We start from the raw sequence: 19409 nt of genomic DNA on the forward strand, positions 1-19409 counted from the left end.
TTTAGTAGAAAACATGTTTAATTGGCTTTCATACACTGTTCCAAAAAGAAATGCACTCATACAATATTGTATCCAGTGTACTTCTGGATTTGTTAATGCATTGCCATGAATATCAAGGCAATAGGTGCCTTAGAAATAACTTCACTAGACACAGTGTGTTTGAAAGTAAAGCATCACCAAAAGACTTCTATGCAGGTATCAATTTGAAATAAAATCAGGAATAGTAAAACATTTGCTTAATATCTCAATCAGTTGAAGGGAAAAGGAGGGGGGAAGTGTCAGTTTTATATTTTATACTGATTTTTTTTTCAAGATGCAAATTCGTATCTAGAGCTAAGTAACAGTTCAGTAACTTTCTTTTTAAAGATAGAAACAGACGTGATAAAATGCTGTTTTAAAAATATATTAGCCACTGGCAATGATTTTTATTGATAAAAGGAGACAGTTGGAAGCAATTTTTGCATTTGCTCTCATAACTAGACCTTTCTTGTGTCTTCTTGGAGATAGGGGGAGACAGTTCAATTTTTGTTGATTGCTTGGTATTAAGCTCTTCATGAAGAGAAGCAAATCCATCTTGTGCGTGCCTACATCACACAAGGCACTAACCCATCAAGTATCCCCTACAGGACAAAATAAAAGTTAACAGAGAGAAGTTAGAAACACAGAACACCTCAACTGAACAGACTGCAATCCTCAATAGAAAAGCAATACCCAGATTATCAGTGTACCCACCTGTCAGACAAACTGAAAAAGTGAATTAAAATAATCTTATTAAATGAGCCAACAAGAGAGATCCTCATAAACAGTTTCCTAAAATTAATGTTCAAGCCATAAATCATTTTATGGTATAGACTTTCATTAGAAACATGATCAATGGTCTAAACTTTCCACTCAATCAATTAGACTATTCCATATATTCAAATTTTCATCAGTCTATGCAATCTATTAATGTGGTACAATGTGAAATATTAATGCAAGCTTAGTTCCACAATTGCAGAGCCTCTTAATATAGATTTTCAAAAACAGAAGACCAAGAGATAAAGTTGTTTATAAATAACCATAACATAAATCCAAGAATTCTTTTGTTTCTCCTAGTCTAAGTTAATTAATTTAAATGTAGTTATAATTAGGTCTCCAGTCCAAAAATCTGGTTTTACTAGCTGTTAGCCAGATTATTCTCCAAAATGAACTCCAAACACTCACTTGTGGTAGAAATTAGTTGCAATTGCCCCTATATCAACTACTATGAATACATATATCTAGTTGGTCTATAAAAAAAACTAAAAAGATAGCTACCCCCTAGATTTAAAGAAACAGATATTCAGTTTATAGTTGTAACATTTGACAGTAAAGCTCAAATTGGCATCTTTGTTGTGTTGCTCCAGTAACATGTGCAGACTAGTTCCGTAATGATAGGAAACACTTTTGGTATGTTGGAAACAACACCTATTCTGTGACCTTTAAAAAAAAAAAAAAAAAGGCTGCATCCATCTTTGGTCAGTTGAAGGAGGTCTAAAAGTTCTATCTTATTACTTATTTCATCACATTCACTACAATTAAAGATTCTACTCTATGATTATCAAGCCAAAAACAGATACAAACAAAAATCCCTCTCTAACCAAAAAGGTATTTTTCATCTGATCAAAAACTTTTAGAATTGTAATCTAGGGAGTCAATAGTTCTCTCAAATCCATCTATAGAGGCTCCACTAAACAAAACACTGGCTTAATTTTCTTTAAATGATTTTATCAAGAATCCTGTAAAATGTTCTTTGGGAGAAATTTCTTCCATTCCTTTTTAACAACTTGGGAAGTTTCTCTTTCACTGGCACACTATTCCCTTCTGTGTATAGGTATCTAAATGAGTAGAATCATTGTTGACAGTCCTGCATAGCAGTTGTGCTTGAATGTAGGTAGTTATAGCCAGATAGTCCTGAAAAAATATCCATTGAGCTCGCACAGGATTCCTATACTAGCAAATCTAAGGGGCACCTTCATATACCAGCATTTCCTAGTGTTAGTGTTTGTGTCTGTGTCATTAGCTACAGAGAAACATGCTGAGAATTTGGATCATGGGTGAAACTGGTTCAGACTCTGGTGTTTGCTTGAGCACCTCAACCTCTACCCCCATTTTACTTTGCTATAATGATTTAATTTATTATTCTCTTGATGTACCTTTTATCATCATAGATTCCAGAAGTTTATCATCACATTTTTTGAAAGATTTTGCAGTTGTACTAACATAGACTATCAATTTCAAGATCTTACATCATTCAGCACAAACTGGTACAAATTCAGCCCCAGTTCTCTTTTTTCTTGTCTCCTCTAACCTTCTCTCCTTCAAAGAACGAAGATAACATAACTGCTAAGGCCCGAGACACATATACAAGTTGGACCTCCCTGATCGAACACTGTCAGGACCTGACGGGTCCCAAACGAAAGAATTTGCCAGATCAGGGAAGTGTCCCATTCCACCAGCCCCGAGACAGCTTGCCCCCTGTCTCTGGCCCCCTCTATGCTCTCCCCAGCTGGGCTTTGGCTGCCACAGATGGCTGAGTTTCCCTGGGCTGTCCTGGGTGGCCAGGTTCCCCTGGCCCCAGGGCCAGCACTACTGTGGGGCTCTGGCCCCACTGCCACCAGCATGGCTGATGACCCTCCTGAAATTAGGCCAGGGGTAGAGAACCTTAGGCCCAGGGGCCAGATGCAGTCCCCAGCATGCCTGGATCTGGCCTGCGGGGTTCAGGGCTCCTCCCATGCCAGCATTGGGGAGTCCACACTGGCACTCCAGCCATGACCCAACTGATCTTTCTGTGGGTCAGTGGCCCTCAACCCAAAAAAGGTTCCCCTCCCCTGCATTACGCTCACAGGCTCTCTGGTCCAGAAGCATCCATGGTCCAGCTGAACAACAGATGTTGCTGGACCAGAGAGTGAGGGTTTTCAGAGGTGCAAGCTGTAGATCTTAAAGAGCAGCTGTATATTATTGTAACCTATTGTCCTTCCTTTCCCCCTCAATTTCCCCTTGTTGTTTACGGATCTCACTTCTTGAATCATGTCTGAACTACAACATTTCATTGCAAGGACTGTCTTTACTTTTTTCTGAAAGGCATCTAATGCATTTGGAGGTGTCTGAAAAATCAGAGCAAACACAAAAGGGACAACATAAGTCTACGCTGTGCATATACAGTAAACGTCCGATAATCCGGCACCCTTAGGACCCAGGGAGGGCTGGATTATCAGATATGCCGGACTATCGGAAGAGGGGGCTATGAGGGATGTGGGGGGATGCCACCACAGACCCCTCATAGCCCCACCCCCTTCTGATAGTCCAGCTCTGCCCCAGGCATCCCCAATTCAGCCACTGCTGGTCAATTTCAGCAGCATCTGAATCGGGACGCCTGCAGCAGAGCAGCTGGGGTGCTGCTGGGTTGGTCCAGTAGCGCTGCCCCTTGGCGCTGCGAGACCAACCCGGCAGGACCCCAGCTGCTCTTGGGGACGCCTGGGGCAGAGCAGCTGGGGTGCTGCCACGTTGGTCTGGTAGCGCCACTCCTTGGCGCTGCACGACCAACCCAGCAGCACCCCAGCTGCTCTGCCCCAGGTGTCCTCAAGTCAGCTGCTGCTGAAACTGATCAGTGGCTGATTCCAGGAAGCCCGAGGCAGAGCTGCTCTGCCCCAGGCTTCCTGGAGTCAGCTGCTGGTCAATTTCAGCAGCGGCTGAATGGGAACAGCTGGGGTGCTGCCAGGTTGGTCCCACAGCCCCCAGGGGCAGTGCTACGGGACCTACCCGGCAGTACCCCAGCTGCTCTTCCCCCGGCTTCCCCGATTCAGCAGCTGGTCAGTTTCAGCAGCAGCTGAATCGGGAAAGCCGGGGGCAGAGTAGCTCCAATGGTCCGGCTGCCTGGAACACTTCTGGGTTCCTGATGGTGCCGGACCAATGGAGTTTTACTGTAACTACAACAGGCATCGCAATTTAATGCATATTAAATTTTAAATTTTCAACCTGTGGTTCTCAAAATGCAAAACAAGAATAATGTCCATATTAACAAAAAAACATACTGAATGCGACCAGAATACAAAGGTTTTCTATGCCTTGAATAACTTAGGAAGTGCTTGCCTTTCAACAAAAGTAAATCTCAGTTTTGTAGTCCATATCTTTAAGACTTTTATTTTCATTAATGAAGATTTAGTAAGTTCTTTGGCATTCATGTGTGACAAACTTTCCCCGAAGCAAGATATACATGAATATTAAATAATCAATGAACAAAAGCCTGTTAGAAAATGTAAATGTAAAACCTTGTTATTTTAGAGCATGGGTTCCCAAATTGGGGGCATGAAGAAATTCCAGTGGGGCGTGATCCCAAGTTTTGCTGCTGTTTTTTGGCCTCGGTCAATTCCCTTTTTTGTTTGTTTTTGCTCAACACATTTTCTTGCTATGGGGAGGAGGGGGAGGGAGGAAAGGGGAGCAGCATGGCATGAGGGTTTCTCAAAAATCAAAAAGGGGGCGTGATGCCAAAAAGTTTGGGAACCACTGTTTCAGAGCATCTGTAAACCACAAAAGAGTCTTATAATATATCCTTCCTAGTTCTTTAGAGTTCCTCAAACATGACCAGGAACTCTTGAGGCCAGCCATATTTGATTAAAAAGATAAATCTATTGTATGCTGATGCTTGATTCTGCATTGCTACATATTGCCAGGAAACCCAACACCTGCACTTTACAGGTCAGTACTGCCTCATTATATCACAGAGGAAATGTACTGAATCTCCAAGCAATGGAGAATGACCATATCAATGTTTAAAAAACAAAAAACAAAAACAAGCAAAACACATCCCCTGCCAGTTAATTCACTGAGTGGTTTTAGCAGTGACCCTCGAAGAAACTGCTGCTCCTGGCTACCCTAGAGGTCACAGTGGGATTAAGAAGGGGAAAGAGAAGGCAAGCAGCAAAAATAAAATAAATTCATTACAAGCTACTGAATAAACTGGAAAATACAATCAAGAAGCTGGAAAGCCCTGTCAGTACATGGAAGAACAAAGGCTACTCTACCTTCCTTAGATTGAGAAATTTTCCACAAGCTGTAGAATAGTTTTCCTTCTTAATTTTCACCTTGTTATATCCTTAGCCCATCTCCCATCTTCCCAATGCATAGCTGTTTATGCTTCTTTCCAAAGCCTGTGCTGGCTTTTAGCCAACCTGTACAGACTAAAGTCTTTTAATCTTTCCTCAAAATCCAAACCATTCAGTCTAGGATCAAACTGTATTTTAGCTATGGTTTCGGACACATTAGGGAGCTTGTCACCTTCCCTGAACCACAACATGATGTCTCAGAATGGGCAAACTTAAGCACATCACACGTCACTAAAAAGGGGACATGCTCCACATTTTACTAAAACATCTTAAAGGTTAAACTGTGAATGTTTAAATCTACACCCTTTTTTAAAAAATAGAATTTATCCTTGCTTTACATGAAGTGCTTTGCAATCTTATCAGTTTGGATTCTAGAAGGTTGTTTGCCACAGAAAAATGTGGAATTTTCATTTTTACACAGAATCTTTAGTTTTTACATTTTGTGAAAAATGTAAACGTTAACTAAATTTTAGCAATGAAAGTACCAGTTCCACCTAGACAATGGGTTGACTTTTTTAAATGCGCTGACCACCATAGCCCTTACTGCAGTCAGTTCTGGGACACTGGTGGTTCGGATAATGCAGAAAACCTAAATATAAGCATATAGCTAAACACACTCCAATAAACTTCTTCTCAGATGTCACTTCAGCCTCAGGACTCTCAAAAAGTGAGCAGTGTTAATATAAAATAACTTTTAGTTTTTGTGCGTAAAAATCATTAAAAAAATACAGACTGCAGACATTTGTATCTGGTATATATAAGAAATACAAATTGCAGTTCTAATAAATTTTATTTTATTATAATGTTTGATGGCACTAGAAGACTTCAAATTCACTTAAACTGTAAATATATCAATAAAACATTGTGTGAAGCTGATACCTATATATAATGGCTAGGGAAACTGAAGTTCAGCATTCCACTTTAATCATGGAAAAAATATAAAAATGTGTTTTATCACAGAAAACTAGGATCCCTGCTTATCAGCAACAGAAAGGGAGAGGAAAACAGTATGAAATGTACTAAACTTACGGCAATTTCATCCGCATGAAAACTCTTGCCATGAAGAAGCTCAAAAGGACACTGACAAATCCAATAAAAAGCAATAGAAATCTATTGAGCTTTGGGATATTTGGTGCATTTGATCGGTCCAGAATTATGAAGCCTAAACCTCCCATTGTGAAAAGGAAGCTGGATGCAAGTCCTTCCATAATATACTGTCCATTTACTCTGGGGAAAACAAAAAACAAAACAGGAGTAAAAGTGTTACAGTAAACCAGCAGTCCACAAGGTATTCTTTCCCATTTCAAGATCCAGCTATTTAGTGTAATATTCAGATGTGCTTTAGTTTTACAAAAATCCAGGACAGTTCATTTTGATATATACACACTTAGCTTCATCAACATGTGTTATAGTCCACTGTCTATTACTAGGAAGTCAATCACAATAAGAGATTATGAGGGGGTTGTGCACTCTGCTTGCTATGCTCGCCAACCCCCGCTCTCTGGCCACTTCTGTCTTGCTGAGAAAGCCTGTTGATGCTGATGATGTCATTCTGTCGCCCAGCCGGAATGTTCTGTCGTCCAGCAGGAAAAACTTTTTTATATAAAAGACAATGTAAAATTTAGCTCCTGGATCAATACTCTGCAAATTAACAGAAACCTACTAATGCATCCAGTAAATTAGTTTCACTTCTAGTAAAATCTAATCATGAATATTCATAAAAGGGTAATGTTACTGTATGTAAAACCACCTCATGCATTACTTTTATTTAGAATTTTAGATCTGGGACTGATAACTTTTAATGTTTCTCAGTTAAAAGCAAAAAATAAGTTCAATGAATTTAAATAGGGACCACTGTTCCCTGTAAGATGTGCACTTGTGAAGCCACTCAGAAGAGATTCCAGTGCTGCCCAGAGAATTAGCAGAGCACCCACAACTAGGTTTGTGCTTTTCCTGGTGGTGCCCACGACAAAATATATTCCGCACATGGATGGAAAAAAATCCACACGTGGATGGGAAAAGATTAGAGCAAACATTGGTAGAGACCTACAATTTCTAGACTGTTGAATTTTCAAGTTTGATTCCCAACAGTGCTCAGAAGACAAACCCTGAATTCCAGTAACTGCAAGAAGTGAGGTGTTATTCAAGGCCACATCAAGGGAGGAAGTTTATCCCTTTGTTCAAGCACAGCATTAAGAATAAGGTGTATTAGACCAGTGGTACTCAACCTGGGGACTGGGGCTACGAGCAAGTTTTAGGAGGTCCACCAAGCAGCACCAGCATTACATTTGCTGTAGCCCAGGGCAAAAAGCCCGAGCAAAAGGGGCTGAAGCTCAGGTATTCAAGACTCCCCATCCAGGGCTGAAGCCAAAGCAACGTAGCTTCACAAGACCCCCTATGGCGTGGGGCCCTGGGCAACTGCCCTATCCTGCTACCTCCTAGGCTGGTCCTGGCTTTTATATGCAGAAAAACAGGTTGTTGTGGTACAGATGGACCATTGAGTTATATAGTATGCTGGAAGGGCTCAGAAAGAAAAAGGTTGAGAACTCCTGCATTGGTCTGGATTCACAGTTCTGTTGCAGCATATTGTTGGATAAGTCCCTTAACACATCGGTGTCTGTTTTCCAATTTGTAATACAGGTATACACCACCATCTTTGTAAAGCACTTTGCTGGAAGGATGTACAAGGATGGTAAGCGTGTCATATTAATGTCTAATCTTCATAAATAGCTGTCTAATTTTTTACACTGTTCTTCACCATTACTGTTACTCAAGTGCTGCCCACTATGAAGCAATGTGATTCCTGTATATTGCAGTGGCCCCAAAAAATGTGAGACATATCGCAAGGCATTAATTATAGCACAAACTATACACAAAAAATTTGGAGTCAAGATCAACAATGAGAACCACTATATATTTTATTATTCTTTTTTGTATAGTGTCAGCTCTTTTTACAAACAAAAACAACCCATCACTCTCCACTAGAATTAAGGATAACCAGTCCAGACAGTCAAATCCCAAAGCTCTGTAAACTTATTCCTTAATCTTCTCAACTAACTTCTGACTAAATTAGCTTCACCTCTAGTATAATTTAGATTCTAAGCAAGAAGCATCTGCTGAACTCATTTTGAAGGATACATTCTATAGAATTATGTTTAAAACTGAACAAAATGTGACTTAAACTGCAAGTTACTCCATATGGGTGACCCCAGTCACTTAAGCAAAGTAACTTATAGGAATGTCAACATGTAGTCGACTACAGGATTAACCAATAAACCTAGGTTTATCAGTTAATCTTGTCGACAACACATTTCCTCCTCCCTCCTTCCTGCCTCTGAGGGAGGGCATGGGAGCCAAAGCCAGCTCCTCACGGGCACTAAGCAGGCTTCCCACTAGCACCGGATCTGCTTACCCCTCCATACTCCTGCATTGCTACCTCTGATAGAGAAGCAGCAGCGCGAAGAGTGAGGAGGGTAGGCTGGAGCTGAGATGCTTGGGAAGCTGGCTTTCAAGCCAGTTCCCCCCCAGCACCAGCTCTGTGGTGCCACCTGCCCCTGCACTGCTGCCTATATGGACTAGTATGGCCATTCTTATGTTGGTGTATACAGTAAACTCTAACAAGTAATTAAAAAGATATAGTTATGAAGTATGATCAATTACAGCTTCTGATTCTGTTATTAATCTTGACCTCTACTCATAAAAATTCATTAGTATCATCTACTTGAAATTTCATTTCTTGTAATGCAAAAATGTAAACTGAGAAAAATACATAAAGATCAAGATTTCAAACAATAAAAGTTAAATCCTTCCAAACAGATACATAAAATATACTGTGGCTATTTAAACAATAGGCCCCAATAGTGCAATCAAGATGCACATTTGCAGATCCTAGGACCGTCAGAGAGTATAGCTGAAATCAATGTAGCTTTTCACATGCATTGTGGGTCACTTGCATTTATCTGTGTGCAGGTCAGGGAGAGACCATTCAATTATGACAAAGGATAATTTCTACCTGTATGCCAAGAAGGCCACTGGTCTCTGATGTCCATGTTCATCTGTCATAGACCCAACACTGGGAGGTTCTACAATCACATCATAGATTATTCCTATAAAAGAGAGCGACAAGTTTGCACATTAGTTAAGAATGATGGGCCAGCATCATCCACCTCTAAATATTAACAATGATTTCCTTTTAGTGCTAATATGACAGACAAGGAACAGTAAATTACATGCCTTTTTATGTCTCTTGTTCAAATGCTAAAAGATAATTACGTACCTTCAAATCCATATAAACAATAAATTAAGGTATAATCTACATCAGTGGTTCCCAACCTTTTGGGACTGCCGGGCGTCCAGGGGCTGGGGCTGCGGCCGCCCATGCGCCGGGCACCCGGGGGTGGGGCCATCCATACACTATGCGCCCAGGGGCTGGGGCTGTCCATGCGCCGCACTCCTGGGGCCGGCTCCGCTCCTGTGCCATGTGCCCAGGGGCGGGGACACTCATACGCCACGCGCCCGGGGCCATCACAGCCCATGTGCTGCGCACCCAGAGGCCGGTGCCGCCCATGCACCACGTGCCTGGGGGCGGGGCTAGCCCCGATCACTTGGTGGGCACACAGAAATGGTCTGGCGGGCACCGCAGCGCAGACCATTGATCTACATGATAGTGGAAGGAATATCGGACATTTCAAAAAGCCTTTTTTTACATTAAAGTATAGGTCTCTACCGCAGCTGGGAGGGTCATTCCCAGTTGGGCAGAGATATATGCACACTAGTTCTGCTCAAGCTAGCATACAAAAAGAAACAGCATGGCCAAGTTCAGGCTAATTACCTGAGCACAATCCCACTTGACCTCAGGCAGCTGAGCTACCACACCACCACTGCAATTTTTAGCACACTAGCTCAAAAACTCCTAGTGTATGTATGTCTGCTAGGGCTAAGAATCATTATCTCAGCTTCTATGTAGACATGCTCTTAGTGGTAAGTGTCTTATTCATGATTAGTGCACCAATGACTTCACACACTCACAGCCGTTAGTGTTCACCATATCATAGCCTAGGATACTAATCCTTACTGTCATACTGAGTTTAATCTGTGGTTAACTTTATTAATTCTACTTTCTTTTATAGAGACAACAAAAATAAAAATCACTTTTAACCCAAAATGTATAGTAGTGTTCTATTTGTGGACTATTCTTTCTTAGTCTATAGCAGTGGTCTACAACCATTTTAAGCATGAGAACACTTTTGAATTTAAGTACAATCTAGGATCTACCTCAGACTCAAACTCTCTTGCCCCACATTTCACCCCCACCTCACTCCATCCATCCACCCTCCCTCCCCCATCCCCACTCACTTTTATCAGGCTGGGGGCAGAGGCTAGGGTGCGGGGGAGGGGGATGAGGACTCTGAGTTTAAGCTAAAGGATTTGGAGTGTGGCAGGGGCTCTGAGCGGAGCATGGGGCAGGGAGTTGAGGTGCAGGAGGAGTGCAGGCTCTGGGAGGAAGTTTGGGTGCAGGGAGACTCAGGGCTAGGGCTGTGGTTTGGGGTGCAGGAGGGGGGTCAGGACTGGGGCCAGGGTTTGGAATGCAGGCTCCAGCTGGGCACCACTTACCACAGGTGGCTACTGGGTGGAGGTGCAGGGGATTAAGGCAAGCTTATCCCTACCCTGGCCCTGCACCACTCCCAAAAGCTGCCAGCAAACTCCCTCCATCCCTGCCCCACCTCTGCTCTGTGAAAAGGGGTTTAGGGTGGAGGGAGAGGCACCCTGACATCAGCAACCCCTCCTCTTCTAAGTGTCCCCTGCACAGCAAGCAGTAGACTCCCAGAGAGGGGGGAGAGGGCAGCTCAAAGGCAGAGGGCAGGAGCAGCACCACAGTGCTGAGAGGGGCAGGTGAAGTGCAGGCAGTTGACAGCCTCCTGGCCAAACCAGTCAGGATCACCTGTCAAAGAATCCAAGATCCGATAGATCCCGATTGACTGGTTGGAGACCACTGCTCTATAGGTATAAACACTAGAGAACAGTCATGATGCAATACTATTGAGCCTAACAGATACTCTGTAAATTTAAGAAGGAATTTTAAATTTAATCTAGAATTGTAGGAGTTACTTATATAAAACTCTATATTTATTCCAGCAAATTTAGTTGAGCTGCTGCGTCTTGCAGTTGGATTTCATTTCACATGCCTTTTTCCTCTCTGGGGGTGACTGCAGCCTATGAGGCACTGTATAAACTCACATTCTCAGCATATTCTCAGCTCCAGAAAAGGGAATGGGGGAGAGAAAGGCAGAGGGAGCAGAAAATGTAACACACAAGGCAAGTGATCAAGACAATGAAATTAACCATGCCTTGATATTATTCTACATGCCCCTCTACCTACACAGCTTGCAGATGACATTTAGAAGATCTTTATGAAGTATTTGAAAGGAGAACATTTGAATGGAGGTGGCAGCTTTCCAGATTAGTGCACAGATTTTTTATTGTCAGTTGTAATAAATGCAGAATCATATTCCTTTGATGCATCAACCCAACCTACATTGTATCACTTGGCCGGAGTTTCCTTTGATAGATAGAAAAAGATTCTGATCCACACAACCCTGCAAATATCTGCTTTATATCTTTGAGTATCCACATCTGTGGATGTGGATATCCACAGTTCATTGTGGATATGGATGCATTTGTTGGTACAAATTTTTTATCAAGAACCCTGAAAATTTTCAGGTATCTGCTTGATATCCACGGGTAGCTGCAGCCACAGATGTCAATGCAGATATCTATGGCTCATTTTTTCACATACAAATTTAGTGTCCATACAGGGCTCTACTGATCCACATACCATCTCATATTAAGCAGTGATAAATCAGTCAAAAGCAGCTACAGAGTTGCAGCAGGAAAGCAAACAGCCACCTACCAGGTCACCACTCAAAAGCCAAGTCATCACTTCCCTGAAAACCAGATAATAAAAGCTATTTTGGCATCAAGATTAAGACAAAATTTCTATAGCGGGCAGAGAAGGGTAGTGTTGATTTTTTTGGGGGGGTGGAGGGAGGGAAGCATGCAAAACACCTCCCTGACATAGGAGTCATAGGTAGGAGACATAGGAGTCATAGGTAGCCTAATCTAAGTACTAGGGGGCTGTGTCTACAAGTGGCAAGGTTCTTTCCGGAAAATCAGATGATTTTCTGGAAAAACTTGCCAGTTGTCTACACTGGCCGCTTGAATTTCCGGAAAAGCACTGACGATCTAATGTAAAATCATCAGTGCTTTTCCGGAAAAACTATGCTGCTCCCGTTCGGGCAAAAGTCTTTTTCCGAAAGACTTTTGCCCGAAAGGGCCAGTGTAGACAGCATAGTTCTGTTTTCCGCAAAAAAGCCCCGATTGTGAAAATGGCGATCGGGTTTTTTTTGCGGAAAAGCGCGTCTAGATTGGCCACGGACGCTTTTCCGAAAATGCTGCCAATATAGACGTAGCTGGGGAGTTTAGAGGCTGCTCTTCACAAGCTGCATGTCAATTTAAAGGAGGGAACTTTTGAATGCCTTTGAAACACACAGAGGAAAATACTCTCTCACTAGGTTAAGATATTTTAAGACCGATCATAAAAATTATCCCTTCCAAAAGCCAAGACTGGAAAATAGGGTGTATGGGGGAAAAAAAGCTTTATTCTCACGGATCCCTCATCTCCTGACAGATTAAAACAAAACAAAAAACAAAAAAAACCCCACACACCACAAACATAGTATCAGTCTGATTTCTGATATTCTTTATACTGAGCAACTCCGTCTGGAGAGGGATTTGGTCCCACAGTAGCTCTTCAGTTACTGCACCAGAAACAAGATCCTCATCAAGGCCTACCACTGAGCCATACAGACAAAATCTTCTCCACTGCAGTGCATTGCACCCACGAAAGCTCATGATACCATCGACATGTTCTGTTAGTCTTTAAGGTGCTACTGGTTTATTTGTTGTTTAAGTTTTTCCTGTTACAGACTAACTCTGCTACCTCTCTGAAGCTTTTGTTCACAGAGCTGCAGCCATCACCCCAGGGGAGCTCTGTGCCACCTTCCTTGGCCACACACACACACACAGCCAGCCGGAGAGTGCCCCTGCACGGCGTGAGGCTCGGGCAGAGCAAGTAGGGGAACTACGAGGCCCCTGGAAGGGGCGCAGAGCAGCATGTGGTGGGACCACCTGTATGGGAGAGAGGGTGTCCCACACTTCCTCCCCTTTGGCCTGGGGTCGCTCCAGCCCCAGGTGCGCGGGGAGACAGATCACGGTAACCCCACAATCCCCTGCCCCAACAAGCACCCCAGGAACGGAGAGAACGGGCCTCAGCCTGCCCCTCCATCCGGGCCCACTGCTGCTACCCCTGATCCTCCTCCGCCGCACCCCACCCCCGCCGGCCCCCCCAGATCCTCCGCCCCCCCGCCTGCTCCTGCCCCCCCAGATCCTCCGCCCCCCCGCCTGCTCCTGCTCCCCCAGATCCTCCGCCCCCCCCCCCTGCCCCCCCCCCCGCTCCTGCTCCCCCCCAGATCCTCCGCCCCCCCCCTCCTGCCCCCCAGATCCTCCGCCCCCCCCCTGCTCTGCTCCTGCCCCCCCCCCCCAGATCCTCCTGCCCCCCCCCAGCCTCCCCCCCCGCCCCCGCTCCTGCCCCGTTACCTCCGGTGATGAGGAAGTAGGACACCACCACCAGCGCGTAGACGGTCATGGCCGAGGGCGTGTGCACCCAGCTCGGCCGCTTCAGCTTGATGTTGGGGCACTGGAGCACCGCGAACGGCACCCGGTACAGCGTCTCCATGATAGCGGCCCAGACACCTCCACGCAGGGCTAATGCAAACCTGCCCTGCTGCTGCTCCGGCTTGACCCGCCACGGCCACCGTCTCCCGCTGGCCACACGAACGCGGAAGCGGAAGCTGGCTAGAGAGGGAACACAGGGCCACGCCGCGGTCCTGGAAGGTGATAAGAATAATAGGAAATTTGCAAAATTGAGCGCGGTAAAGGTCACCAGGAGGAAAAAAAAGCGAGATCTAAACGCTTGTTTCGCTAACATAGTCCCAAACTCTGGATCCTCAAGGCGACTGTACATGTCATGGGAATATCAGTACTACGTACCTGCCAGATCCTAGCGACGCCTGACGTGGCTAAATCTCGGGCGGGAATGCCCCCCGGAGCTCCGCCCACACAACAGGAGGCTCCGCCCACACAACAGGAGGCCCCGCCCACATTGGGTACCAATTCGGCTCAACGGCTTCAGCAGCAGCACGCGGGGGGCGGTGATGCGCCAGCCGGGCTGTTAAGTGTGTCCCGGGGCACGGCGCGCGGGCTCCGCCGCACACCGGCCAAGCCAGCAACGCGCGTCTCCCGCCCCCACCTGTCCCAGCTGCGACTCTCCAGCCCGCGCGTGCGGCGAGCGCTGTACTGGCGCCAGCCCGTCCTCCCCGCAGCGAGCTCACCCCCGCGCTGGACTAGCCCCGCCGCCGGGCTCCCTCCCGTGGCGCTTCTCCCCCGTCCTCAGGCGGATCTCTGCTTTGCAGTGGGACTGGGCATGGGCCGTGCGTTGCCTTTGTTTTCTCTTTCTCCTGGCCCCTCGTCCCCCCTCCGTGTGTTCCTGTGATTTCCTTTACTGCCCTTTGTCCGTCCCTCTGGTCCCTGCTCAACTTTATTTCTCAGTTCCTTTGTCCAATTCTTTCTTTTTCCTGCTGCTTTCTCCATATTTCTTCCCTTTTTTCTCTCCCTTCCTGACTGCTGGGATCTGTCTTTCCTGTGTTTGACACACTGCTATGTTATGGCACTGTTCTGTATGGCACAGAGCCGGAGACAAGTGGTGCCCAGCAGTTTCTCACACCAAGTAAGGGCAGAGACATGGCTAGGGCACCAAACCCCATATGATGGGAATTCCAGTCTTAACAATTTAAGTTTGTGCTGTCTGAAAAGATTTAAAAAAAACTATCATTGAATTGAAATTAACTATGATCTGCTTATTTGAAAATCTTTGTTCCATCACTGATTAGTTTGATATATTATTTTAAACTGGTATCTTTTAAAACTGTAGTTGACTTCAGTGGCCACAGTGTGGTAGGAATACTCTTTTAAAGTATCCACAGCAGTGTAATTGTGACTACAGATAGAAAACCATCTAGTATATTTTAGGTGGTCCCAGGAAAGTGTTGTATAACATTTGCTCAGAAAAATAAAATGCAAATCTTAAAAAAAAAAAAAAAAAAAAAAAAAGGAAAATTAGCACTGTCAGCAGTGCTAGAAACTAAGGGAAGCTGGGGGTGGAAAGTAAATGTTTTATGAAAAAGGTTTCTCCAATTTGGATTAAACAAAATAACTAGTGCATTAAGCCCATCTGAATATTTATAGCATGCTGATCTGCTTCTGCCCACAATTAGCCAAAATGCAGTTTGACACATTCAGATGATTTTTTCTTAATTGTGAGAAAAGAGCAAGTAAAAGTGCAACAAAGGATACAAATTTTAATACAGAAATTGAAACTAATTGATCAATTCATTTCCAATATTATTACTATTTTTTAATCAACATGAAGAGGAAAAATAAATCTTTACCTCCTTGAGATATATTTGCAAGCCCATTAAATTGAGGAATACCCTGTATATTTCTAGGGAAAATTGATGCAAATCGCTTAAAGGACCTATAATTTGGACTTTAAGGAAGAATTCAGCACCCAGAAAAGCAATTTCTACCATCACTACAGGCATTCCATACCTATCTCCAAAACAGCATTATCTGCTTCACCCACACCCATGTCATCACTGTAAGTTACAACCTGCTCCAATTTATACAGAAGTTAACATCAAAATTCTAATTAACAGCAGGATAACGGTAAGGATTATGTCTTCTTATAGCTGTGTAAAGAGTTCACTAAATAGGAATATTTGTCACTCAAGAAGCGTAAATTGATTCCATAGTGGAAGCAACAGAACTTGTAAATCAAAGTCCTACCCGTTACTGTCAACTACTTAGTTTTGTAAGCATTTAAAAGGCTTGCTATATAAGGAAACATACCTTGTCTCTCTAAATAATTAAATATAGTGACTACACTGAAGACATTGCTAGTCAGGACGTACATTACAGCTCTAAAAACTGCCTTTATATCTAAATTGCAGCTGGCTGCTTTCAGTCTGTCATTAATGTAAGCAAAAACAAACCAAAAAACCACCCACCAAAAACAAAAAACCCCACACACTTCTAACTGCCTTATGATTTTCCTGATAATTTGTCTATTTTTATTTTTGTCATTAGCCAAACTATCACACATGGAAACAGATTTTTAGTTGCCTTTGTTGTTCAGTCAAATTTCATTTGTATAATTGGTTTCTTTCCTTCCAATCTCCCCCCCCCTCCCCCCCCCCCCACACACACATTCAGAGCAAATCACTACATTCCACTGCTTTCTGCTTGTTCATTATTGAGCAATTACATTGGTGTTAAAAAAACCAAAATGAAAGATCACCATGAATATCAACCCCTTTCCCACCATTCTCCCCTTTAGCCCCAAAAGTCCTGAAGGAAATGTAATCTAACAAAGATTAATGTAAATCATGTATGTTGAATTATAGCTAACTGAAAAACCACTTCTGGGGCATTTGTATTTGAAGCCCATTCTTTTCAGCTTATTGAAGACCCATTGCAACTGTACAACAGTAAGACAGTGAATATGAACTTCAACCTTGAAAACTTGAATATAGTCAACACTGTGCTGCTCAGACAATTTAGTTAATGTTACAATCCTAGGGCAAGATCTCTCTGCTAATATCTAGTGTTTAAAAAGCTCTCCAAGTGGGCTTCAAATGAGTAGAGCTATTGCTATTTTATATGGTCTTTGATTCTGTTATTACTAGGTACGGACACCTATAGCCTGTGTAAGCGTCTCGGCAAGGTAGGGAGACTTGGCTCTGTGCTCCCAGAACAGGTGGGGTTGAGCGTGAAAGGGGCCGAGCAGAAGGCAGCCAACCCTCACTGCTTCCCAGAACATGTAGCCCAGCACTCTGGTGGTGATTTAAACTAGGCTTGGGCCACCACCGCTCTCTCCCTCCTGCCTGCAGGCACCGTACAAACATATAATAAAGCATCCTGCCTGAAGAGTATTCACAGTCTAAAGAACTGTATATTCATTAATTTGAAAACATTAACAAAACTGTTTTCATTGCCTTAGCAGACTGGAAAGGCAGTTCTCTTAGAGGACAGAGACAGTTTCACCTCTTTTGTTAATACGCCACCAAGCTATTCAGGATTTTAAATGGAGACATAACCTTTGATTCTCCATTAAAAGGACCATGGCTGACCACGTCCTTAACATTGCTCATTTTTCTTCCAATAAATGATCCCCAGGGCCTCTTCAAAATAAAGAATTCCCCCTACTTGTCAATTTTGAATATCAAACTAGGGATGTAAGTAGCTAGTTGAAGTAGTCGACTACCCGATAAGACTAGGCTTATCAGGTAGTCAAGTCACTACTTAACTAGTTGCTTCTCTCCCCACTGCTGCCTCTATCAATCACAGGCAGCAAAGGAGGGAGCAGGATCCAGAACTGGGGAGGGGAGGCAGAGGTTCAGTGGGAGACTGGGCACAAGCCAGGACAGCAGAGTCCCAGACAGCTCTTACTACATTCAAAAGGCAGAGCGGCAGTGGGGTTAGTTCCCAGCCCGAGCTAACCCCACTGCGATTCTGCAGTTTCCACCTTTATCAATTAATTGAGTAGTTGATAGGAATTCCATCAACTACTCAATTAGCTAAACACAATTTAACATCCTTACATCAAATTATTTCTTCCTCTTCCATATTTGAATATAGGCTGGATATACTATAGAAAGGAATTAGGTTCTTTGCTTTTAAGGAAGAGCTTTTAAAGGCACCTTACAGCTGAATAAAATTGGACTTGGACAGAACTAGAATTACTTAGGTAAAAGCTAAAAGAAAAAGAAGACAGCGGGGAAATAGGGGTAAGATCTACATCTCAACAGCACTCTGTAAGAGCAAGGTATTATTTAAGGATATTTTAATAAGCCCTACAAAAAAGAAATGCACAAACCCATTTTTCCCTTTGGAGATCACCTTTAAAGGAAGGTTGTATTCTTACACACTGCTCTGCTCAACGTTGCATGTCCAAATCCTATTTTCAAAAGAGGTACGTCAATACAAGTGAAATTTGGCAAAAAGCATCCAGGATCTTGCTCTGCAGAGGATCAGGGAGGGGGCGGCGACAGCGGCATGTACCTGTCAAATTGAATGTTTAGAGCTGCTTGCCTGGAGGTTAACAGCCGCTCTGAGCACACACCCCAGCACCTGGTGGGAAAAGCACATGGCAGCAGCAGCTCCAGTGAGACACAGGGCAGTTCCAAGTTGGAAGGGGGCACGGATTTGGCCAGTGGCATAGCAAGGGAGGGCATTTGCCCCTTGGTGCCACGCTAGGTGGGCACCTGGCTAGGGTGGAAGTGCACAGAGAGCCTGGCGCTGGCGGGCCACTTGCTGCCTGCAGACAAGCTGCTGAGGCAGGGCCGGGCAGGGCAGCGGGAGTGGGCCCTGCAAAAGTAGGGTTACCATACGTCTGATTTTTCCTCAGACATGTCCTTGTTTTCCCATGTTAGATTGCTGTCTGGCCAGCTTTTTTAAAACACAAAAAATGTCTGGAATTCAGGTAGGGGGCGGCAGCACCTGCCTTCAAGGGAATGTTCGACTGTCTTTCGGAGCTGTGCGTTTGGATAATTTACGGACACTGCACACACGCCCCAGCACCTGGAGGGAAAAGTGTGTTGCTGCGGTAGCAGCTCCAGTGAGACCCACGGTGTTAATAAAAGAATCTGGGGCTACCTGGCTCTGGGGGAGGGGCACTGGGTTGAGCCAGGGTACTGGGGGTGCCTTGCTCTGGGAGAGGGGTGAGGGCACTGGGTTAGACTGGGAGTATATTTTTTTAAAAAGGGGTACTTTATTAAAAAAAGGTTGAGAATCACTGGTCTAAAACACTTCTATAGTCAGCATCCTGTAACCAGTCATCTTTCCAGACACCAAAAACTTGTATTCAGAGTGGAGGATCAATGACACATTCCAACTTGAGTAAGGAGATGCATAACAAACATTTGAGAACAGAACCCCACCACTTAAGCAACTTCTCCAAAGTTCTTCTCATTGGCTAACCTGGAAAACAAAGGTGAAATCCCTGCTCAGTAGAATTCCTTCCTATCTCGGCTGCTTGCAGAGAAGTCAGGAAGCTCACTGACTCTTTTATACTATTGCAATTTAGGGACACAGGGAGGTGTGTGGGGAGGG

General features: G+C 44.1%; 1 protein-coding gene across 1 annotated transcript; it reads right to left on the bottom strand.

Moving 5' to 3' along the window:
* On the bottom strand, positions 1-14043 carry OSTC (oligosaccharyltransferase complex non-catalytic subunit). The gene is made up of 4 exons (XM_075929707.2): positions 13779-14043; positions 9136-9229; positions 6153-6350; positions 1-620 (listed from the first exon to the last, which is right to left on the bottom strand). Exons 1-4 carry the CDS (start codon positions 13915-13917, stop codon positions 602-604), a joined length of 450 nt encoding a protein of 149 aa, XP_075785822.1. The 5' UTR covers positions 13918-14043; the 3' UTR covers positions 1-601.
* Positions 14044-19409: the final 5366 nt, after the last annotated feature.

Source organism: Pelodiscus sinensis, chromosome 4 (assembly GCF_052426305.1).
Source record: "Pelodiscus sinensis isolate ZL-2025 chromosome 4, ASM5242630v1, whole genome shotgun sequence".
Taxonomy (NCBI): Eukaryota; Metazoa; Chordata; order Testudines; family Trionychidae; genus Pelodiscus; species Pelodiscus sinensis.

Bases quoted from the DNA above. Each gene is read 5' to 3' on its own strand.
- OSTC (XM_075929707.2), bottom strand. From the start codon at position 13,917: ATGGAGACGCTGTACCGGGTGCCGTTCGCGGTGCTCCAGTGCCCCAAC. The intron at 9,230-13,778 runs GTAACGGGGCAG...TCTCTTTTATAG, and splicing joins CTACTTCCTCATCACCGGAG to GAATAATCTATGATGTGATT. The intron at 6,351-9,135 runs GTAGAAATTATC...TGTTTTCCCCAG, and splicing joins GTGGCCTTCTTGGCATACAG to AGTAAATGGACAGTATATTA.